The sequence below is a fragment of the Falco naumanni genome, chromosome 5 (genome assembly GCF_017639655.2).
Source record: "Falco naumanni isolate bFalNau1 chromosome 5, bFalNau1.pat, whole genome shotgun sequence".
Classification (NCBI taxonomy): domain Eukaryota; kingdom Metazoa; phylum Chordata; class Aves; order Falconiformes; family Falconidae; genus Falco; species Falco naumanni.
This window is the reverse complement of record NC_054058.1, coordinates 48,087,695-48,113,134: the sequence shown is the minus strand read 5'-3', so window position 1 is coordinate 48,113,134 and position 25,440 is coordinate 48,087,695. Positions and strand designations below refer to the sequence as shown.

Sequence of the window (25,440 nt, the reverse complement as noted above, 5' to 3'; positions counted from 1 at the left end):
GCATAAGATTCTTTATTAAAAACTGTTGTGTTGAGTCCTTACATGAAGACAAATGCAGATTACACACTGAAGTGAGAAGGCTTCAAAACGGTGTTGTAAGTGGAGCTGTCAGTAAAGCTATACTTAATATTTCTTTCTATTACAGGCCTCTGATTTTTACTGCTTAAGCTTATCAAATACTCATCATTTGGGCATGAATTTCCCACATGTCCTCTCTGAGAATGATCGAGGAAATATTTATGTACAGATCTCTGTTACTTTTATGCTTTGGTGCGGGATGGACGCACCCTCAAATGGATCGCATGTCCATGGAGATACTTTAGCAGTCTTCCTGAAAATGCACTCAGGTAGGGTTTACTTAGAAGTCTCTGAAAATTGCCACATCCAAATACTTAGAGCTTTTTAGAGTTGTTAATAGCATCTCCAAACCTTCTGTCTGCAGTGGGCAAGCTGTCGGCTCCACTGACCTTCATCTATACTGAGCATGTTCAGTCCCATAAAACTCCTACATCCAAATTTCAGCAAACATATAACAGCGCCCAATAACTCCTACATGCCAGCTGCACTAGCTATACACTCCAGCTCTGTTCAGCTTCTTACATGCAGGGGATATCACAGATGCGATTCTCCAAACTAATTCAACTTAAATGATGATGTGCTCTGCTGGAAGCAAGGAGGAAACATTGATCTTCATTCTGCACCCTCACATCGATCTTAGACTCACTACTGCTCTTTAGCAGGCAATCGCATGTCTTCCCCTCATGTTCAGAAGGGAATCTCTGCTTTCGACACAGAATATACAGGCTGACTTAATTTGCTTTTAAACCCCTTATGTTCCTTTCAATACAAGTTTTCGTGTCTAACAAGTAATAAGAGTAGAACCTCTTACATTCTTAAGCACCGTTTACTGCACTGATTTTTCCTTTCTATTGCCTTTAAACTCTGTGTTAAATCGGAACGTTTCAAGCTAAATTAATTAAAATAATTACCTACAGTTCATGTAGAAAACTAGCAGAAGTCTGACTTCTCTTGTAAAAATGATGGTTTTCATCTGCATTTGACTTATGCATGTTCTTTATAAATGTATTGACACATTCATTATAAATACACAATTTCTACAAATGGGTTGTGTAGATACACTCAAAGTACTTATTCACACTGACATCAATGTCATCAGTTAATAAAAAAGAAAAAGTCTTAAAATTGTTCAACAATTTCATGACACTTTCCACCATACATCTTTCACCACAATGCAGAGAACAAACACTCAGAATGAAAGACTACTCAAATATATCCCTCAGCTTCCTCATGGCTATATCTAGATATAATTAAATTCCTATTACTTAGAAGTCCCAAAGCACAACCATGATGCTATGAGAATTTTACAAAGTACTAAGGGGGATAAACAATACAGAGAAACAATGAAAACATTTCTGCCTATCCATGCTACTATAAACCTAACATCTGGGCTCATCTGAATAATTATGGTTTGGTTGTTTTTTATTTTTTTGGTTTTGTTTTATTTTTTTGTAATCTTGGTTTCCCAAGAATACAGAAGTGGGAGTGGAGTGGGGACCCAGAGGATCAGAGATCTCCGGGGATGAATGCCAGGCTTACAACCATGTTCAGGCTAGCTCAGTCATGTAGTAAGCGGATTTTATATGCCTAAGCCACAGAGTTATTCAGACCACTAATTCACAGACATCTAATCCTAAAGGTGCCTTAAAACATCTGGATGTCTATTCCGGAGTACAAAGCCCTCCAGGTGCCTCACTGCAGCCAGAGGTTTCTTCATCTAGTCAGATGGGTCAAAGTCAAACTTTGCTGCAAAAGTTCAGAGGTGAGTAAGGAGCTACCCAAATCTCACAAAAATATTCAGAAGGGCTCTGAAAGACTCGGTCCAGGTGAAGTCTAATGCACTGGGCAGTGCTGAATTCAGTCACGCAACTGGGGGAAGAAATTAAGAGGACTGAAGACAGCATGGGAGAGGTAGCAGTCATCACTTTTTATACAGTAGCTTCATAGCTAAAGAAATCACCCACAAATAGGCAGATCTCAGTATTAAATGCCTCCTCAGCTTGAACATCAGCTCCAATTTCTTCAAAGAGAAGCCTTGTCACCAGGTCCCCGGTGGAGCTCTATAGCCCAGGTTTTGTGCTTTGATAATGGGGCCACCTAACCTTCAAACCTGAAATTACTTGAATCAGGTCAAACTGGAATACAGCTACAGAAGTAATAAACTGGCAGCATCCATCGGATTCAGGTAAAAGAGCTACTTGAGTATACCCCTTGGCTTCCAAGAATTTTGTTCTAACCACTGACTGTTTAATAAACTGAAATAGTTCTTTTCCCTGTTCTAATTAACTCAAGAATTCAATTGCAGTGTCACAGTGTAAATGTAGATCAGGGCACCTTTCATACCATGATTACACTGGGTAGCAATTACGACATCTAGTTTCTTGTGATAGCAAAATGTTCACTACTCCATGCTTTGCAGCTCTTCAAATGACATCAGAAGCTAACTACTGAATGTCCACATTCAAGTCCCTGGAAAGACATTGATTCAAAACAAACAGCAATCATCTTCCCCCTACTTTTGGTATGACTTTTAATTTGATAAAGATAAATCCATTATAAGCAGTAAATTATAAGCACATAATATTTCAGATATGTCCAGAGATGATTATAATTTGTCCTTGAAACTAGAAGATGTTCAAAGGAAAGATGCAGTCATTGTCTTTGGGGGAAAACCAGCAGTTAACGTAGGAGTTGAGAGATTTAAATCCATTTTCCAATTCAGACAAAATAAACAAAAGGCGTGACAACATCTGAAGGTGTCATACCTACTGCAGTAACTAGGCTGTATTCATAGTAGGTGTGTGCATCCCCTTGGCTCCTAACTGTACCCATCAAAACCAACCATGCTAAATCTTCAGAAAGATCAGGTAATATTGTAGCATTTGCTTTCATTGAAGATGACAAAATCACTGCTTGCTACAAAATTATATTACTGTTTCACAGTCCTTGGGTTCATACCACATCTCTGTCAATTCAGCCTAAACAAGTCTGCTTTCTTGCACTGCCTGAGACACTCTAATATTGCTTAGTTTAAATTATCCATGGAAGAAATAAAAAAACCCAAACCTCAAGCTAACTGACCCCATCCCTTGCATTCAGCTCCCTAAAATGTCCATCTGATTTTAATCATTTTCCTTCACATACCCTAGAATACTATGTCATCCTCCATTTTAGATTATTTCTGCAAGCTCTCAAGAGGTGTTAATGTACAGAGTCAAATCAAACTCAGATAAAAACCTAACGATAAATACTATTTTTTCTTAAGCTGGGAGTGTACTTGAGCAGTTACTCTGAAGTCTCACAAAGAGTTTAGTTTTAACTTCTGTTAGACCAGAACAGAAACAACAAGTATACTGATGCTGTGAGACATTTTGCAATTTAAATTACTATGACTACATCTTTAGCATTTAGATTTATAAAAGGCTTTCACCATTTTTCACTGTATCTTGTTTAACATCCCCCAGTTTAAATCTAACTCAAAACCACAACAAAAATTAGGAACTACATATCATACCAATATGCTTTCTTACAGAATTTTAAGTTATTTCAGTGACAGACTTCCTGATGTATTTTGCACATGAGAATGCATTTAGACTTCATTCAATAATAAGTTTTTTCCTTAATGACTTAATTTTTAGCTTAGAATACTGTATTACTAAAATATTGAAATCATCTTACCTTTATTGTCTTTACTCAGAATATAAAAAAATTCATCAACAATTGTAATAAACTTCTGCTTTAGCATACTGTACTTTTCTTTGCCATGATTCATACATTTCTGTAATATTCTGCCTAATCTCTCTACCTACTTTTGCTTCTGTAAATGTTAAATATTTGGGAACTCAATTTTTTCCAACTCAACACAATTAGAGATTATTATGTTTCCTATTCACAGACTCCAAGATCTGAATGTTCTTATTTAGGCAAAGACAACAGAGCTAAAACTAATACTTAAGGAGGAATGGTTAAGAAGCCATATAAACAGAAAAAAAGCATGTATTTAGAATACACAGCTTCAAATGCTGAAGAGGAACAGTACGTCTCCTACTAAACACACCAGAAACAGGTGGAATCTTCCACCTAGGTGGAATTGAGTTCTGAGGAACAACAGAGACAGAGTTCAGTTAGTTATTTTGTACCTGTACTCTGTGACAATCATTTATTTCGGTCAATGGGATAACTTATGGGCAACATTAGGGACTTCAGCATTATTATTAGCTTTTCCTATTAAATTTAATATCATTTATGAAAATATATTAAAAAGCTTATCAAGAAATAGAATAGTCTTATCAGAATAAATAAAATTGTTTGCATCAATCAAGAAATCAACAAGTGACATTACACAGATGAGTACAAGTTTCTGGCAACAGCAAATTACTTACTAAACAGTTTTTTGTTGAATTCTCATGCCTTGTTTTCAAAAGGCTTCATCTGAGTTCTACCTGCACCCTATGCAATTATGAAGCACTTCCTGCTTTTCTGATTTTAAAATAGGTATGTAAAGCATGTTCTGTGATACAACAGATTCAGCCTTTCCCAATTATAGCTCTATGCAAGCAGTACAGCCAGACTTTACATCTGCCATACAGCATCATAAAATGTTTTATTCCTCAGATTTTTCAGAAAAAAAAAATTACAACTGTTTTAAGCATTACTTCTCTACAATAACATTAGCATCTGATACAACCAACCGAACTCAAGGAATCAGCGTCAAATAAACATATTACTCACATACTGTTGAAGAGCTCTCGGTATGTTTCATCACCTTTACCTTCCGACATTAGGCTGTCCAGTTTGTCAATCAGTTTTGCTTCCACCTGCAACATATAAGTGTGGTGTAAACAGCCTCTTTTTCCTTTAATGAGATTAGAGAAAATTGAGGAAAGATTTTATATAAGGGACTTTGCTAAAAGCATATCTTAGAATTATTGGTCAATCATGTAAATCTGGTAAGTCACTTAATCTCTTTGAAGCTGTTACCATCCCCAAGGTTTGTGGGGGTTTTTTTTGGTGGTTTTTTTTTTTTTTTTTTTGTGGGGGGGAGCTAATCTAAATTGAGCAACGTGACTTTAAAACTACAGGCTGAGTAGCGTTTGCTGCTGCTAAGGCAGCTATCTATTTATGGAGTCAGACAAAAAGCACACAGCCCAAATAAATTGCCTGAATTCTCACTGCAGGGCTGTAAGCACAAGCCATTTTCTTAGACTTTAATAAAAATTATCATCTCTTCTGACTTGCACCCCACTCTTTATAAATTAATTCTTTAAAATGTCTGTACTGTTCAGAACACTTAGGGGCTCAGGTTTACTTTCTGAACTTTCCTTACCTGCCAGTGTATTTGGTTAGAAATCCTATTTGCTGGATTTTCATATTAGCTAAAGAAACTTACAGTACATATCTGATGGCTAATGGTTCCTTCAATGTATATTCTTAAGTGTATTGATTATATAAAATATAGAGGTGAGGCTACACTGTGTATGAATATTTCAAACCTCCTTTTTAGCAGTAATATATTAGCAACCACAAATCTAGAGGAGAAACCAAGCTGTTGTCAAGATATTTTATTAGAGAATAAGTCTATTACAATTAACATTTTACACTCAAGCTGAAAACACAGAAAAGTAGAAAAAGTGGATTTTTTCCTTCTCACTCCTTGTTACCATTTCAATGGTGATTTTTAACAACAAGCTTATATATTGACAGCGAAAAGCTACTACTTACATCACATGCACTCCTCTGTTCTTAATAGTTTGGTTTGTGTTTTAGTTACAGCTCCTACCCTAAACATTATGATTGCCTGGGAGTAATTCAAATTCTTCTGCTTTCTTTCATTTGAAGCAGCAGGAAGGAGGGCACTGAGAAATGGTTTGAGGCAGTCTGAAAGAACTGAGTGGGAGCTGCGGGAGCAGATGGTATACTTGGTTGTTCCTTCTTAGCCTGTTAAAGTGTTTGAGCAGCAAGAATACTCGGCTCCTTATAGAAGAACATTCCTCAGAAGGACCATCTGAGTTTTTTTTCATACTAACTGGACGGGAAGCTAGTTGAATCCTATCTAACCAGTCATCTGTACTGCTGTAAAGCAGAGACAAAAAAACACAACAAAATCTGCCTTGCAAAGACAATTCAAGTTTTGTTATTCACTTTGGCAGGCCATGGACTTTATCCCTTGTCTTACATTACTAACATGATAGCATTAATCTGAGAATCTTACCACCCCTGCACAGAGCAAAAAGGGAAAACCCTGGCAATCCCTCTCCAACAGGTATAATGTTGTGGGGACCTTCCTAACCACCAATGGTTAGGACCAGCACTCTCTGAAGTGCTTCAATTTCCGTTGTTTTATAAACTGCTTCACACACAGTACCTGTTTAAAGTTGCCACTTCGCCTTTGCTCCCAGTCCATCATGTCATGGAAAATAGGAATCATTACATTCCTCAGGTCTGGCTGAGGGATCAAGGTCACTTCCAGGAAGGGGCCAATCAATGCTGGAATAAAGTGAAGCTTGTGTTCCCCTAAAATGAAAATGAACATGAACTTGAGTGTGAATTGGGTGTCCTGTGAGCTATCAAGCAATCCACACACTATCTGAAGAATTGAAAAAGAGCCCTCTAAATTTTTTTTAGCTCAGGACCATCACAGAATAGGTTATTTCTTAAGCCCCAAAAGTGAAAAGCTGCAGACAATATATGAATATAAAGCTAATATAATTTAATTTGCAATACTGAATTCAGAAATGACAGTGGCTTATCTATCTCTATCTCAAGTTAGTTTTCCAGGAAGAAAATGGAGACAAAGCACCCTCTGGGCATTTAACTTATTTTTCACAGGAATGGCTTGGTTTCTAAGCTCTAGATTCTTGTGTTTACAAAATGGCTAACTTTCTGATATTCTGTGCTCATCAAAAAAAGAGTAGTTTGACTTTTACTACTAAGTACTTTGACTTTTATCTATCTTTAGTTTTGTGAGTACAGAACTGAGAGTACATGTTTTGACTGCAGGAAAGCGAAGATGTGACTCGGTTGTTCTCAATACAACTTGCTTTAAAATCAGTGCTAAAACATCTTCCATTAACTCACCGTATTCCACTTAGCAGAAAACTAAGTTCTTGTCAGGAAAGCTAGAAATGGCATACAGTAAAGATTGACCATTCAGTTTCAACTCTTCACAAGCATATCTTCTGATATTTTCAGAATAGGGGAATTAAGAACCACAATGCACTGACTTTCCAAGCTGGGAATTAATTTACATCCATCTTACCCCTCAGTATTCCAGTGGGCAGTCACCCCTGCTTCCTGCTCTGTTTGGTGGCTGTGTTTGTGCAAAGAAAAACCTTTGCTAGAAACATCCTGGGTTGTATATCTATACGAAAGCAAGGTGACTGTACAAGGACCAAGACTTACTTATGATGACTCCTAATGCTAAGAGAACTGTAAAATGCTGACTAGCATAACACCAATCATAAGAAATATCCTGACTACAGTAATTAATTGGACACATTATCAAATGAACTCCATATTGTACCCCCAAAATTCCCACTATTGAAAGGCATGATGATTCCTTCCTTGCCTGCATACTGAGATTTTGTTCAGCAGAAAACAACATGAGTGGGGAGATGATACACACTGAGGTCTTACCCTAGCATGCAGAAAGGAGATGGGACCCAGGAGTGGATCCTTGATACCAGTTTTGAAATACTCATCATGTATCCAAATAGTTCAGAGGGATGTTTTAGAGTGAGTAAACAATACTAAACACTTTAAATAAGTAAATTACACTACACAAAAAAACCTGTTAAAAATATTAAGCAACTAATTATTATTTTGAATATTTCTTGTTCTAGTACAGGCTGGTCAGAAAGACCAGTTTTTTACAACTACATATCTTGCTGGGGATTCATAGAATTGAGACGACAATGTCTCAGTAACCACCAAAAGTCTTCATATCTTTCATGAGCCCTTTAATGAACTACTGAATAATTGAAATATAAGGATGACAAAGGTAGTGTCCAAACCTTCTGCTCAGTTTTTACTTTCTTCCCAAACAACATTTAATTGCATTTCTCTGATGCTCATACCTTCAAACAATTCGCAGTTACTGTTTATAAATCTAAAAGTATTCCTAAGTTTATATTCAAGCATATATTTTTCTTGTGTTGTCCAATGTGTCATTTATACATCAGTCAGTGATTTGTTTATGCCTTTATATTTTAGTGCAACTAGGACTTAGGGGAAGATTTGATGCAAATCCAGCATCTCAAGAGAGCTTCAGAATTAAGATATATGTCTGCTCCTTAAACTGTTTGGCAACAGAACTAAAATTGTGAACGTAAGTATATTTCCAGGCAAAATAATTCTGCCCAAAAAGAGCAGTACCTTCTTTTCTAATTTTTTCTGATAGTATTCTTTTGGTTCTCTTTGAAGACACAGGGATAGGTCAGATACAGTATCAAGGCTTAGAAAGCTGCATTTAGCTATAAAGAAAGGAACTACAGCTGACTAGGGTCTTCCTAAACTTGAATCAGGAATTCATGTGAACTTAATTACCAACAATTCTTCTATCACTGGCAAGTGTATTTCATAGGTGAAGAAATAATAATTGGGTTTGATTTTATGAGCCACTGACAATGTGTTAAATTACTTACCTAAATTTTGCCACATGCTGAAGATTTCACATCCCATTGTTACCCGCATATCACCATATCTGCAATGTATTAAAAAATAAAGCCAAACAGTGAAAGACCATGTAAGAAAATCAAGTACATAGGCCATTGTGTAACATTGTTAAATGAAGTGCCTGATTTGTAGTCCATCAACAACTACTTTAGAAGAGATTATTTCTTCCAAGTTTTTGCTCTTTCCATTGTACCCAGCTAAAACCAATTCTCAAACCCAGGTTTACTTGCAACGTTGTCAGAAGTATCAGGTTTTTCTAAATGCTATACATCAGTAACACAGCTGTGAAGCAAAACCTGTTTTTTGCAGTAATATGATGTGGTTTTCTCTCTGAGAACAGTTTTGATGTAGCTTAAAGAAATATAATTAACTCATAGAGACAGCAGTGCAGTGCTTGGCAAACACCTGAACCAGCGTGACTCAATGTATGAACTGGAATTTAGTGTTGGCACTGCTACAACTTGGCTAGTTTGCTCCAAGTATCTGAAGCAATTTGGGCACTTTTATGAAGGCTATCAGCTCTGAAGACCTATACAAAGGGTCAGAACCAACTCTCAATCTAGTCAGTGGAAATACTGCTACCGTTATCTTTTTGGCAGGCCTTTTTGCAACCTTCCATGTCTTCCATTTCGAGAAGTGTTTGATCTATTACAGTTTTCTAGAAGCTGACAGCAGTACTTACTTTTCTAAAACCTTTTTCTTCTTGGAAGGTGTGAACATTTCCAGTTGCAGGCATAACTGGTTTATAAAAATCACAGCAAGGAAAAAATAGGAATCCCATATCTACAATAAGCATATGACATTTGGTTATTTCATTTCCTCAGTACCACCATTTTATGACCACTCAAGATGCAAAATTTCAAATCACATCACTTGTTTCAGTCTCAACTAATTAAATTACTCCAACTGTTTTTGACTAAATTTCTTTGCATGCAAATACACTTTTCACCAACCCCAAAATATTCAGTAGAAATACATCTATTTGACATATACTACATCTCTTAAATGTGAAAGTGTCAGAGTTGCATATAATTTTTTTTCAGCCCCCCCAATTCAGAAAACTTTAGCTCCTAAATTTGGAAACTTTTTTTTTTTGGTAAATTTATATGGAAGACTGCAAAAAGTTATGCCTTTAAGTCCAAAACCCCCAAAATTCTGACACCTCAAATGCTATCACATAACAGATTTGTTATTTCCTGGCCAGTCTTAATTTATGTTATTTGCAAGTCTCGCTGGAGGCTTCACTGGACAAAACCAAAGCCAGGTTTTGCTAATGTCTTGCAAATATACAGATTTTTTGTGCACATGCTTTATGAATTAGACGTTGAATATTCTACTTTGAAGATTTAAAGATAAATTTAAAAATAAATTTAAAATACATTACAATATTCATTATTATAACTCAATTATAGATGCTCCATGGCATGAGGAAGAAAGAAGTGTAGGAGGAGCCCTATTCCAGACACTGCAGCTCTGCAGGATAGTAATAACATTGCTAAACAAGTTTAAGGAACATAGATGCCTTGCCTACAGGCAATTCTTTTATCAGTTTTAGCCTCTGAACTTGTGGAACTTCATAAAGGACAGGCTTCCTCGTGTACAGTTATGTCAAGCAAATAAATCTGCATTCCCATCAATCTCCCCAGCAGGAGTCTGGATTTTCAGAGAAGCATCCACAATTCTGCTGAAAGTCAACAGGAGCTTGTTGTCTTCTCTAGGATGGAAATTCTGCACTTTTTATGATAAAGCAACTGGACTAATGCCTCTTGGTTGGGCACGATATTCACTCAGGTCTCCATGGGAAATGGGTCTTTTCAGACACATTCCTAGGTCTTCTCATCTGAATCCTAAAAGCATCATTTTGTAATTCACAGTTTATCATAGGTGCCATATCTCACTGTATGAGGTACATGTCTAACTACATTCACCATGCAGTGTCATAATTTTCTAGTTTTAATTATGCAGCATGTTAATTGGTCTTCAGAGAAGTGACAGAAATGCAAATCTGTATTTTTATAAATTTACATTAATTCAAAAATGGAATAATTTTCCTTTCTGCGATAACTCCAAAATAACAGGCAAATAATAAGATCCGTTTCTATAATCCAAAAAAATTTAAAAAATTGCTACACAAAAATCCTGAGCAAGGAGTCAAACATAGAGGGTGAAAAAACCAAAATTAAAATTATGAAATTAAAAAAAACTCATAGCACTGATTTTTAAGACAGTCCTGTATTTCAGAAAAAAACTTATCTGAGCTTTTGAAATTGCTGATTTAGTGTATGTTCTAGCTATTTAGATGCTGAAGCTAAGTTTAATAACAATCCACCATGCCACAGAATGATGTAACAGCTATCACAGCTATCACATCTATCTTCTGTTAGACACATTTACTCTACCTTGTAATCAAAGTTTTCATTTAAGAAGTTTTTACGAAGGGCATCCGAAAGGTACAAGACCGTAGTAATGATCACGCTGGGAAGAAAAGAACAAAAAGACAGTAGCTTTTGTTAAATGGAAATTCATATTTAATATCCAGAGCTGGACAAATTTCCAATGAAGAAATAGCTGTAGCATGTACGGTGGCATTAAACACTACATTTTACGCATATACAAATATCCGACTTCTAACAGCAGCTATAGAGAGAGAACATGCACATTAAGAAAAAAAATAGTAAAAACAGTTGTGATATAAGGAGTGCTGAGAACATGTTCTGTATAGACAAATATAATTGATCAAAAAGACAAACCATTTGTTCTGCAAGTAATGCTCGTATCAGAATTAATACAACCTCTGTCCTACTAGCGCTAATATACATAGTTGAACAATTTGCTTTCAGCTTTCTTGATACAGAAAATATGTGTGCCTTGATTATAAATATAAGATATTTAGTAATTACCAATATACAATATTGACAGCCCTATGGACAAAGAGTCTTTTTAATGACAACAGAGAAATGCAGAACTGCAAGAGATCTGTGAGAAAATTTGCTTCTGCAGATCTCTCTTCTGTACGTTGCAAATGGCCATGCATTGCCCTATAATGACACCTGCCTGAACTGTATTAATCTATCTTAGGTAACGGCCAAAATGCTTTCACAGTGGTTGTCAGCAGAGGTCAACAACAGGCTTGTTTATTGTAGCAACCAAATTTGGTAATCTACAGAAACAAAATAACCTTAAAGAGTATTTAAACAGAATTCATTTCACCGATTCTTTAAGCCCTTAAGCCAACCTCTGCAGCACTTAGGTCTATCAATATATTTAGTCAAACCATAAATCTATATGAACCATTAAATTCTTTTTAAAAGTAGTCAGTAATGGATGCTTATGGGGGAGAAAAAAAGATAAACACAGAAAGATCTTTTTGCTATTTCACTCATGTATTTTACAACAATCAACTCTTTAAAGACCTTCTGAGAAAAAGGTTTTTATCTACACATTTCATTTGATTACCATCCATCTACTATTAATACATCTAGTACTTCTTTGCACATGGTTCTTGACCCGTATGCTGTTACAATGCTAAAATTTGTTTCCCCTTCTGTACTTTGGACTATTTTTTAATTATTATTATTATTGCAATGCATCCAGAAGAAAATATGTTTTATTAAATATAATAACAGCAATAGATATATTCTAAAGGTATAATATTTTTCACCTTCACTATACTGAAGAATTATATATTAACCAACCCACCTAAGAGATAAATTATATTTTTCATCTGGCACTTTTGACAGATTTCAAGTGTATAAATACAAAATGGCCACGTATCATTTATCTTATTACTAGTTCAAAAGTTTGCTTCGATTTCTCTATGTTTAAAATTACTGTCCCTGCCAAACTTTACCTTCTGGTTTGATGTGTCTGAACACCTGTAACAGCCAAGTCTGAGACTGTTTTTAGAACAGTGCCTGAGTCTCAGGTTTTATTTGTTCCTAGTTCCATTGTTCAAATACCATATGTATTATTTTCTCAACAATTATATTATAGCTTTTCGATCCAAGTAGTGTTCCACCTTTAGCACTCCAATACTTTATACACTGTATAGTTTACCCCACTCTTCCACCAGCAGGAAGTCACAGTGTGTTACAGCACTCCCTGCTGCAGCATGGAAGACAAAGTGAAACGTTAACAAACGGTAATATAAGCAAAGTTAAGAATCAAGGCACAGGTAAGAGTCCTGTCATTCTTGTTATTGTGAGATTTAATCTACAGCCCATATGTTTCACAAAATGGAAACAGTCTGCATACTTCAGGAAGATGTTCTGATAGAAAAGGTCAGTTCATCAGGGCTATTGCTATGCAAAATTTCAACCTAAGTCCTAAGTAAAAAATGCCTGAACACTGTATGCAAGAGAAAATTCCACAAGATCTCAAGAACTACAACCATATGTTGTTGTACTGCCAAGTTTCCATTACGCAGTTCTACTTATGTCTGAGACAATTCCTTCCTTGCCATATTACTCCCATGGCAAGTGAAACTGAAGAGAAAGACCTGCTTCAATTCTTAGGAGGTGACTAGATTAGAAATCTTAAGATGTAATTTTTAGAATATTTTTTTCCAGAATTTTCCAGAGATAACAGAATAATTGCAATGCAGGTATCTCTTGCTATAGGCAGCATAGCTCAGGCTTGACTTATTTGGTAAGCCAAAGACATGATACGGATTAGCTGATAAAAAGTGGGTTTGTAGAGTGGGAGTGTGTATGTTGTAGATAAAAAAATTTCAAAATGTTAGACTGAACATGGGAAGATGAAGCCATTGGTTTTGACCCACAATCTGTTATTCTGAATCTACAACAAACTAAAATCAGGTAGGACAGAAAACATAGCTAATGCTGGGAGGGGGAGGGGGGGATGTGTGTCTCTTTCCTCTTTTTCTACAAATAATGCAGGTTCTATAAAAAAAGCAAAAACGCACAAAGCAGAGACAGCAGTCAGAGGACAGATGGACAGCTGCCTGTTGCTTCCCAGGCAACAATTTCAAAATAACAACAACCATTATTTCAAATCCATTTGAGTATCAAACTAGAAAACATTGAGTTTGTGACAAGACTTGCTTTTCTTCCTCTTACCACCTGCCACAAATTTGTTCAGAACCACTGGCTGTTTTACAGGAGAAAAACCTCTGCTTTTTCTCATTTTTCTAAAATCTAATAATTTCAAGATACTAAATTATTCTGGGCTTATACACGGAATGCTAATCCAAAGTTCAGTCAGGCCCATTGTTGACTAGTGACTTTTCCATCAAATTTTCACAAAAAATATTTCTGCAATACCCTGTTTAAAAAAATCCAAAGCAGCCTCCAGAAGTTCAACCCCTGGTTTGCGCTCTGGCAACCTGGCTTTTGCCTGGGCAGCCAACAATAGAAAATGAAAGCTTTCTTTTTCCATTCTGATATGAGACAAATAGATAACCATTAGCTTCTCATTTTATCCTTTGTTATTTCAGAGTGAAGTTTTCCCAAGGGCAGTGTCTGAACAGAAAAAAGTTTCTTTCATATTTCATAAATAAATGAAATAAACCTAGAGTTACATATATGTGTATATATCTATTGTTATATTCATATATGCATACCTGTGCATATATATGCTTTTTGTGACAGACTGGATGTCAGGTTCAGTTGTTAGCAACATTTTGTATTACATAAAAGCATGTTAGCAACACTGTGTATTACATAAAAGCAAGAATTTTTGTTCATTGTAGGAGTCTCAGACTCCCACATCACGGGAGCTAACAGGATTCTTCAAAGCAGCCATAACGATGAAACTAATGCTAATTCAATGTCTTCCTTTATTGTGCATTCTGTTTGAGTTACTTTTTAAAAAACAATAATGCCTTTTAGTCATTACTGAATTAGATGACCAAAAGGATTCTCTGTTCGAATTCCCTATGCTCAACCGTCAGTAGATAAATTTGGAATTTTAGTATAAGCAACGCACTATAGTAAATCTTACCTTAAAAATCAATTATTTTACTATAAATAATAATATTCATATATCCATTTTGTATGCTTATGAAATTCAAACTGAGAACCGGATGATCTAGCATCTGTACCATTCAACACATTGTTGACAGAATTTACATAGTTAATCATACAGAGAACTTCAAAATTAAAGCTTCTTGTATACAGAGCAGTGAAAAATTAGTCCATTGTTCAATAATAAATAGGCATAGTGTGTTATAAATATCAAACATTTGCTCAGCAAGTAATAGAAACTCACTTTGCTCTCCAACAGCCTCCTCAATCACTAATGAAACATGATGTACCTGGAGTTCAGCTGAGTCCATTAAATGCTCTCAAAAGATGCCAGTCAACTAAAGCATTAGATAAGTGATTCTTTTCCTAACTTTAGGGTAACTTAAGCAAGTGACCATTGCATAGTGATTTCCAGTTGAGAAAGACATGATGAATGTGTTATTCAGAAATCTCAGTTTTAGTCTGGCATATTTTATTATAGAATTTTGGATTCCTCTCTGGAGCTAGGCAACTGATTCAGATGTCTTCCTATATTATGTGGTGTTCATTGGCAGTTACAAATTGAAGCTTTGCTTGGAGGACCAGCAAACTAGCTTTCTACCTAGTTAATGTAGAAAGTAAGTCTATCCCTATAACAACAGAAATTAAAGTTATATTTCCCATAACGTACATAAAAGCATATTTTGTCACTCAGCAGTAACATCCATGGTAGACGTATTAGATAACCATAAGTAATTATTTTGCTTTGCTGAATGTGTGCAAATTAGCTCACTACAGATATTATGTGGTTATGCAGTCTTAAATAGAGTTAATTTCTGCCTCATTGCTTGGCTGCTAGAAGCTAATAAACATTAAGGATTTTTTTGCATGTTATCCTTCCATCACAGATTACAATTCATAAACGATCTATTTCTCTGCTTTAGTGCTAAGTCTGCCTTTTTAAAAGTTACATTATTTCTCAAATTTTGGAAGTCACTTGGTAGTTTTATAATGTTAGCCATTAATAATTTTTTCATGTTGGGCATCTGGACATTCAGAATTATAGATCATGCATGCGTCACTCCAGAAATCAAGATATTTCACATAGTCAGAGACTTGTCTTCTTGAGCTCACAGTGTCATCTGGGCTGTTTTTTTTATCCCAGACAGCATCCAAATATCAGATGTTACACAATTACTGAAAACACTGCAACAAGAAAGAAGAAAATCCAGAAGCCAGGGGGCAGCAATATTTATATATATAAATATTATATATTGAAAGAATTATGGCATTTTAAGATCTGAAAATCCTTCAGGTAACTGAAGTTCTGCATATATAAAGAAGAAAAAAAAAAAAAAAGAAAAAAATTTCTCCCCTCAGGAAAAGCTTAGTACCTGATTATATCCTTGCTAGGACTCGTTTCTTTCCTAGGCTCAGACAGGCTAAATCTCTCTTCCTGTAAATACTAGACAGTTTAAATCTTTATATCACTTAGAGACAGAGAAGAGTAAAGACAGCGCTGCTGGTGATGTGCCTGCAGTGATGGGTGAAGCTCCCGAGACACACGCTGCCTTCAGATTTGCTACCTTTTCTCAGGCTGAAGTCAGACAGCTGAGAAGGCAGCCATCTGACACAGGAAACATGACAATCATTTCATTCCTGGGAAGCAGAAGTTAGAAAAGATCCAGACTGTTAATGGATTACTTGATTATTTTCTTAAAAAGATGAGATAGACTATGATTTTTCCTTTTAGACATGAATGGAGCAAGGAGTTAAGAAGTTTTGCCTTCAATCCTGAAGAGCTTCAGATCATTTGAAGCACTCTGGCTCACCAAGTGAAACTCAGGAAAAACAGCTCATGGTCACAGCCGCTTCTGGCTGTGGTGCAGGCAGTGCCCTCATTTCTCATTCTGCCTCTAGGCTCTCCCCTTTGCTCTTAAAGATTTTGGGTTGGGACAAGTCTAGCAAAGCTACTACTCTGTGGCTCTGTGCTTTTGAACACCTCAAGTAGGCCGAAGGAAGGCAGCTACTGCAATGGCAGTAGGGGGCAAGTTAAAGGAGCTCCTGGTTCAGGAACAGCTCCAGAAAAGCTAGTGCTTTGCAGCAAATTACAGAATATAAGTGAATTTTCCCTCCTACTGCCTCAAAAAGGAACAGAAACTAAGCCATAGATATAGAACATAGGAATGCTAAGTTTTCAGTTCACACCACACTTCTAAGTACACCTGGCCAACTCCCTGTTTCATAGCAAACCAGGATTCCTCCACAAAGGAACAAATGGAGCAAAGCAATCATTGAATGCTGAATTAGTAAAGATGTGTTTACATCCCATTTGCTGGCAGTGACTGTGTGTTACCAGGATCAGTTAGTCAGTCTCATTAGCTTCTCATGGCCCATTTGCAACACAGTTATTGTCAGCTTCTTTGCCTGACAGAAATGCACATGGAGTCCCCTCCTAGACGGTCAGAAACAACATAACATAGATTAATAAACGGAGATGTGTGATAGAATCATAGAATCATTTAGGTTGGAAAAGACCTTTAAGATCATCAGTTCCAACCGTTGACCCAACACTGCCAAGTCCATCACTAAACCATGTCCCTAAGCACCACATAACACATTTTTTAAATATTTTCAGGGATGGCGATTCCACCACCTCCCTCAGCAGCCTGTTCCAATATTTCAACACCCTTTCAGTGAAGAAATGTTTCCTAATAGCCAATCAGGCCTCCTCTGGTGCAACTTGAGGCTGTTTCCTCTTGTCCTGTTGCTAGTTATCTTGGAGAAGAGACCTACTCCCACCTGCCTACAACCTCCTTTCAGGTAGCTGTAGGGAGTGATAAGACCTCCCCTGAGCCTCCTTTTCTCCAGGCTAAACAGCCCCAGTTCCCTCAGCCGCTCCTCATAAGACTTGTGCTCCAGAACCTTCACCAGTTTCATTGCCCTTCTCTGGACACGCTCTAGCACCCCTAGATCCCTCTTGTAGTGAGAGGCCCAAAATTGAACACAATATTCAAGGTGAGGCCTCACCAGTGCCAAGTACAGGGGGACGATCACTTCCCCTGTCCTGCTGGCCACACTGTTTTGGATACAAGCCAGGATGCTGTTGGCCTTCTTGGCCACCTGGGCACCCTGCTGGCTCATGTCCAGCCAGCTGTCAGCCAGCACCCCCAGGTCCTTTTCCACCAGGCAGCTTTCCAACCACTCTGCCCCAAGCCTGTAGTGTTGTGGGGGGGTGTTGTGACCCCAGTGCAGGACCCAGCACTTCTTGTTGAACCTCATACAATTGGCCTCGGCAATTGATGCTAACTAAAATACTGCTGCAAGTAAATATTCCTTTTGCAGAACTTATTATCATCTTTAGCATATCTGAACACCACCAGCCCAAGAAACATGTGCCAAGGTCGTTCCTAAATCTTAGTTTTGTACATGTCAGCTGTTGCAAATCCATCTGGTAAGCCAGCTGTTTCTGGAATATATAACGATTTCTTAGATTATATATTTCATCTAAAAGTTCCTATGTTTTTTCCCCTTCTTTCCTGTGTTTCTCAATTTATTTCTTGAGCATGATTACCAGATGCAGGCTGGTATCAGCCATACCTTCTTTAATATCATACACAGAAACAAATGACCATATCCATTCTCTGATTATTAACAGTTTTTTGGTTTTTTTTCCCCTGGAATTCACACTTGGCAAGATTAGCAACACTGAGGCAATAAATGAGCAAAAAATGTTATATTTTTCAAGTCATGACAAAGTTTGAACAAGTACTATGATGCCTGCATATCCACACATGTAACAAATACATATTATGAACACAAATTTTGCCAATTTAATTGTAACAATACAATTGTTACCGGTAGTCTGTACAGCACCGTAAATTTAAATTCTCCTTGGAGCCAACAGGCAGTATGCAGACTAAAATCCGATTTCCATCAGATATTGCAATATGTACTGTGCAAGTTTAAGTCAGTCCTAAATTCTGGATTCCTAGGTCTGCCTACCTCCTCTGCCAAAACTGCTCTTTGTATAATTGTACTGACTCTTCAGCTGGCTTATCCAATCTAAAGCTAAGCCTACAAAACAGGCTAGCTGGTGATATAGGTGAAATAGAAATCAATAGTTTCAGACCTGCTGTAATGACTTCTCAGAAATGCTGGGAACCTGTTTCTCTGAAAATAAGGCATGAATAGAGAAAGAATATCTCAAGGGGAGGTTACATCTCAAAGTATCACTAAGCAGTGCTTAGGAGTCCTACGTCACTGTGTCCTGTGCTGTACTTCATTCCCGATTTGTGATTTTTCTGACAAACACCAAATTAAAACACATCAAAAACATCATTAATGATGTTATAGCAGATAATTTCTTCTTGAGAGCAAACAGATCTTTTCCAACTCAGCATTTCAACAAGCAGATTTGAAATTATGTTCTGTTGAGACCTGTCATTTGCTACTTGGAAAACAAAGTTGTTGATGCTTAGCATCTCCGTTTTGTAAAAGGGCTTCTGAGTTTCCAGTTATACGTGCTTACTGAAATTCAGAATAGAAAGAGTTATAGTTTATGTTATGAATTTGTTGTGTAAAATAAGTCCAGAGATTTTAAATCTTAAATTAAAAAATGAAAAACTGCAGCCAGCATTATAAAAGGTGTTTTGAATTTTTATTACATAAATTATATAAGTTTATACCATGATCTTTCACACTACCCATATTTTTTCTTAACATTAAAAATGTCTTACTTGTTTGCAACCAAACGCATCACTGTCCAGTCTTTTGGAAACATCTCTGGTCGTATTAGTATCCGAAAAACAGTGAAAATCTGCAGCAGGAAATCCTTTGGAAGGAAAAGAAGCAGTCATATGTCTTTGCTGCTTTAAAAAGAGCAATGAGGTTTAAAAATATTTTAATCAGAAACAAAAAAAAAATTATAGAAATAGTAGAATTGCATTTATTTTCAACACAGATACACCTCTGAATATTTTTTTTTGATTCCCCAAGAAAGCTTCAAATATTGATTCAATTCATTTTTCTTAAAAGAAGGAAAATAACATAATGTGCCATTTGATTGACAGAAATGCATAAGAGAAATGTCAAAGATGCATTTGGTTTCCACCCATACACTTCCACAAATGCGATCCTCCTGAGAGCAATTTGCAAATCAAAAAGCACTTTACAAACACTACAGAGTTCTGAATATCTCCTTAATCATGCTAGGTTTTCAACACTTTCAAGATTTATTCTAAAAGTGGCATTATTTGGTGGGAAAGAGAGAGTGTAAGGACAATTTTGTCATTGGGTTTGCAAAGACCACTGAATTCAATAGCAGTGCCCAGGCCCCTAAACTGTTATCACAGCTGTCTGTCTGTATGCAGGTCACTTAACCATTCTGCCTCATTTGCTGAATCTATAAAAAATGGTGAACACGTGAGCTACTTTGAATGTAGAAAGCACTGTTTAAGAGCTTTTAGCATTATTGTCCCTTATGTCATTTAACTCACTAACAAATAACTAAATTAAACTACTCAGAACATGTTTTTTTTTAGATTTTCTTTTCGCAAAGAAAACTACCAACAAGGGTAGTATTTTTAATGGCCTATCTTGATTGTATATATTACTGCCAGTATTTTTTCAGTAAGCAAAATGGAGCTTTTGACATCATGAAGAGCATGAGGCAAATGATGTAACATGCCTAACAGAATCAGTGTGGTACCTGACCTTGAAATGTTTTGTATTGATTCTGCCCACATCACTTGTGGAGAGTTAGCCTGAAACACAGATGAGATGGAGATACAACCAAAGGACACCAAATAATTTTGAAAACCGAAATATATTCTCAAGTGCATTTACCACAGAGTAGATGACAGGCATTGCACAACAGATGTCTTTCATTAGAGAATCACTGTAAAGGGGGACGAATGCAGGCGCTGGGAAAAGCAGCTGAAATCCCTGCACCCACCCACCAGAGAAGATTACATAAAAGAGACAACCTGTTTTCTGAGCAAGATGCCAAAAAACTATCTGTATTAAAAACTATAAATTATACTCATTGCAGATAACACAGTGCTTGAATCAGGTGACCAGCTTTACAGATAAACAAGTAGTTTTATGAGAAACACATTTATTCCAGACTGCTTTCCTACAGCAATTCACCTTGTACTTAAATTTCAACGCTTCTACCTGCTCCTTTTTCTTCTTTTGGGGTTACCTCCCCTTTCTGTGCAGTAATCCCTGCAGCTCTGTGCCATAATCACAACAATATAGCAATGCCTTGAATGTTGCTGCATGTCACCTCACAATAACATCCCAAATTCTCCCACATCCCATTTTCATTCCATCTGTTGTCCAGACACAATACATGTTGCTTCTGTTGGGAAACCGACTGGGCTGCTGAACTGAACAGACCACATGGCTGCTGTTGGGAAACGAAGCACTGGTTTAAGGGCTTAAAACCCAAAGGCTGCATGAGATGTAAACTTAGTACCTTTGAGACCCACAGGCCACTGCCAAAGCCTGCTGAAATTCATCACCTTGTTCAAAAGTCATTAAGAAAAGAATGACAGAATCATCTACATTTAATTTCTTCAGGTAACTAAGATAAAAACAGAACACATCTTTTATTCCAAGCAAACTTTAAAACAAAGCAAATGTAGACAATGGCATTAAATTTTGAATCGTTAACACCAGGTTAATAATTTCTAATTTTAACGGGAAAAAAGAAAATAGTGTCATTAATTTAGTGGTAAGTGATATTAGATACAAAATGTGGACTTGAAAAGCCTGAGTAAGACTGAAGATCTCTGTTACAGTACATATTAAAAACATAAACAAAATGCAGTATAATTCAAAGCTGAAATGTAACAGGAACAGTTAACTCATAAAAAAACTTTAGAAAAAAATATTCATTTGTAAGTTTTTCAACATACAACTATAAAGCTTCTATTAACAGAATTGACCTGTAGCAAATTTTTATTTTCATGAATAGTTTTTCCTGTATTTGGTAATATATTTCCCTAGGAATCCATTATAAGCATTAAAATAACCGAAGGATAAAAATGCCAGTCGATTAGTCTGACATTTTGCCATTAATGTCCTGGTATCCCTCATGTGTCTGCACTGCTCACTGATAGTCAGTGCCAGTGTTCACTCCCAAGGAATCCACTTCCACATAGCTATTTCATAAAATATTTTGATCAGCATTACAATGCCTCGTGCTTTGCATGATGCAATCACTCATTTTTGTTTCATGATCCAAAAGTCGCAAGACACTACTATGAAGTACCACTCCTGGAAGATCAATTTTGTAACTATGTTTTGAATTCCTTCCTTTCCCTCTTAGTGTAAAATTGTATCTACTTTCACAATTCTATCTGTTCTGCCTAACACATAACATTTAGGGCAAGGAAGCTCATCAACGGTCTGGAGCACAAGTCTTACAAGGGGCAGCTGAGGGAACTGGGGTGGTTTAGTCTGGAGAGGAGAAGCCTTAGGGGGGACCTTATCGCTCTCTACAGCAACCTGACAGGAGGTTGTAGGCAGGTGGGTGTCAGTCTCTTCTCCCCAGTAACAAGTGACAGGACAAGAGGAAATGGCCTCAAGTTACACCAAGGGAGGTTTAGACTGGATGTTAGGAAACATTTCTTCACTGACAGGGTGTTGAAGCATGGGAACAGGCTGCCCAGGGAGGTGGTGGAATCGCTGCCCCAGAGGTGTTCAAAAAATGTGTAGATGTGGTGCTTAGCAAAATGCTTTAGTGATGGACTTAGTGGTGCTGGGTTAATGGTTGGACTTTATGATCTCAAAGGTCTTTTCCAACCTAAATGATTCTGTGATTCTATAATAATGATTTAGTAACATATTTTAACATTTAAAAAACATTTTTGCCGGCAGTATAAGTGAACTAACATTTGGTTGGTTGAGTACAGATATAATTAATGTCTCATATGTCTTCTATCTTCAGAGACAGCAAGGAAGTAATTTTGTCCTTTTACATACTCTAAATATAATCTCTTAATATTCCTACCTAGTGTACCTAAGCTCTAGTACTATCTTATACCACTTAATATCACAGTATCACAGTTCAGTTAACTGCAGCAGCAACATTTGCTTGATGAAATTATCAAACTGTGATTAAGTGAGCAGCATGGCTTTCTGAAAGACTGAAAACCAACTATTCATTTAATGAAAAACTGCCTTGGAATTTCTTTCACATCTCCCTGTATGCATGTAAAATCCTCCGTAAAGCAGGTCAGACTTCACTGGATCTCTCAGGGTACACCTATATAGCATTTCAGTTTGGGTCAACAGTCTACTTTTGAAGCTAATTGCTTTGGTTCACACCATGGAGTTGGCAAGCTGCTTGGTATCAAGTCTTTGTAAAGCATCCTCAGGCTTTTTGCAGAGTGCCAAGGTGCCCATAAAAAAAGAGGATGGTTTGACAGCGAACTGTCTGCCTGGACAACTCATCCACCCCACGTCAAATTCCTTTCCCAGAGCTTCTTTCCTTCACTGCTTCTTCAATCTACATCAGAAGCCACCCAAATATTTAATTTAGAGTTATCCCTCTGCCCCAGCACTCATCCTTTCAGTAGTTTCACACATGAGCAGATGTCCATGCATAGCAGGGGAAGGATGGTGGCTACAACTGAGCTTGCCCACCAGAGGCATTCTCCATGCCTGCAGACCTCACACAGCCTGTGTTCAAGGAGTCATTAAAGAACAGTGGAATAAATTGCACCTCGTGTAGGGTTTGGCAACCACCTTATCCTGCCCAGGTTCCTGTAGCTGGAAGAGAGGGATCAGAGAACTAACTATTAAGGTTTCCATGCAGCCCTATGAAATACTACCTTTTCCTTTATCAGCTCTCTCCTATATATCTATTCTGCTACATTATGTAGGGTACACTGCCAATGGATAAAAACTAGGCTTTCTGGCAAGGGCTTACCTGTTTGTTTTGTCTTCTTTTAACCTATTAATTAAAAAAACCACACATATCAACGAAAACCATGCTGTTGTGGTCAAAGCTGCATTGTGCTAACATACTGTTTTTCTCATTCATTTTCTCACTTCTCTCCTATTTATAACTTCCACTGTTACCTTTTGCTATAAATTGTATCTGAGCTTTTTTGCAGCAGCAAATAGCTGCCTACAAGGGTGCCTCTGTTCTATAAATTACTATAAATTACATTTACAAGAAGAAGATGATATTTTGTGGTAAGCAAATGGAGCATATCTTTAAAATAATACTGAAAGATAAAAGGAAGCATTTAAAATTACTGCCTCGTTAAATTAAATGCTTCAAAAAGTGAATGAAGAATAGTCTCTGGTGCTACCACTCAGCCATGAATACCCTGTCATTCCTTTTTTACCTCATTTGCACATTTTCAAATATAAAACACTTTTTCTATCTTCTGCTTTGTGTGGAAAAAACTAACTAAAATAAAAATAGTCACCATATCAATTACTTAAATGAAATTTATTTACAAAATAGAGGAAATATTTCCATAAATAACCACTTGTTTAAAGCATCATTTGAATGCATGTCATACAAAAATGTGTACGTGACATTCGTACAAAGTCTCCATTTTGCTATACTGTGATTAACAAGCTGGAAACGGCCTTTACTAATTTTGGTATAGACTGCTTTAAAAAAATAATAAAAAAAAGAACTGCTAATGTATTTTGATAGAATGAATGACAACACTCCCTTTTTAAAAGTACTGGCATGAGTTAATTTTTGTTTGGAGAAGTGGTATGGTGGGGGTATTTTTTTTAATAGTATCACAAATGCTTTGCAAACATGCAAGCACTTGACATTCACCTTGAGAATTAGTTTGGAAGAGAGAAGAAATTTCTTGTTGTATCAGTGTCTAATTGTTCAGTATAAACCATTATTTATAAACAGAGGTAGTCAAAGCAAAAAAGCACATCAGATAGCAATTCAAAGGCCTGGGTTACATTTGGGTAAGTCCCTTGCAAACCCAGTATCAGATTTGTGACTTGTGATGTGGCTTAGGGAAGACCCAATCCATTTTGACATCACTGACCAGGGGGCAAAAAAGAGGATTCAAAATACAGCAAGCTGATGGTAGTTACCACTGAAGCTTAAATCCCAAAGTACATACTAGCCACAAGATTAACTATGGCTACTAGTTCAGCCTCTGAAAGCATCTTTGACAAAAAAAACAGTCTTATTGCAGATATTTACAGCTTCTTAATCTCCATTTAGTCATACTGACGTAATTTCCTAAGAAGCAGATCTTAAAGCAGTATAAAATACCAAGGAATTCCACACTTGGCAAAGGAAGCAGGAAAATACTGAGGTAAGTGGCAAAAGGGCTTAGATAGCCTAAGTTATACACAATTACTCCATGATTAACATCAGCGTCAGCCTCACACAGTTGCTCTCACCTTCCCCTCTTGCTCTCAGTGATACATATTTCAGTGATATTTGATATTTCCAAGTGAAGTAAAAAAAATTATATTATTTAAGATTCAGAAGAGAAGGAATGCTGCATTAATTACGATCAACCTACTGCCACTGAATCACTGATGGAGCTGATGCTGATTTGATGAGATCTGAATGGAAATAAACTCTGGACTCGAGTTCTTCAGACCTCTATTTTGATTGCTGATGGCACTGGCTACAGCTGCTTTCCATAAGTCTCTTTATAATAGTAGGGTATGTGCGTGGGGGGAATTTAAATGTGTCAAATCAGACACCATTCAA

At 36.8% G+C, this 25,440-nt stretch overlaps 1 protein-coding gene across 4 annotated transcripts in view; it reads right to left on the bottom strand.

Moving 5' to 3' along the window:
• The window catches only part of DOCK4 (dedicator of cytokinesis 4), a 256,017-nt gene that overhangs the window by 40,338 nt on the left and 190,239 nt on the right, over positions 1 to 25,440 (bottom strand). For all 4 annotated transcript variants that reach the window (XM_040594831.1, XM_040594834.1, XM_040594832.1 and 1 more), the window contains exons 27-32: positions 19,454 to 19,548; positions 11,151 to 11,226; positions 9,434 to 9,534; positions 8,721 to 8,779; positions 6,443 to 6,591; positions 4,810 to 4,895 (exon numbers count right to left, since the gene is read on the bottom strand). In XM_040594831.1, coding sequence (XP_040450765.1) covers positions 4,810 to 4,895; positions 6,443 to 6,591; positions 8,721 to 8,779; positions 9,434 to 9,534; positions 11,151 to 11,226; positions 19,454 to 19,548 — 566 coding nt within the window. The remainder of the gene's footprint in view (positions 1 to 4,809; positions 4,896 to 6,442; positions 6,592 to 8,720; positions 8,780 to 9,433; positions 9,535 to 11,150; positions 11,227 to 19,453; positions 19,549 to 25,440) is intronic.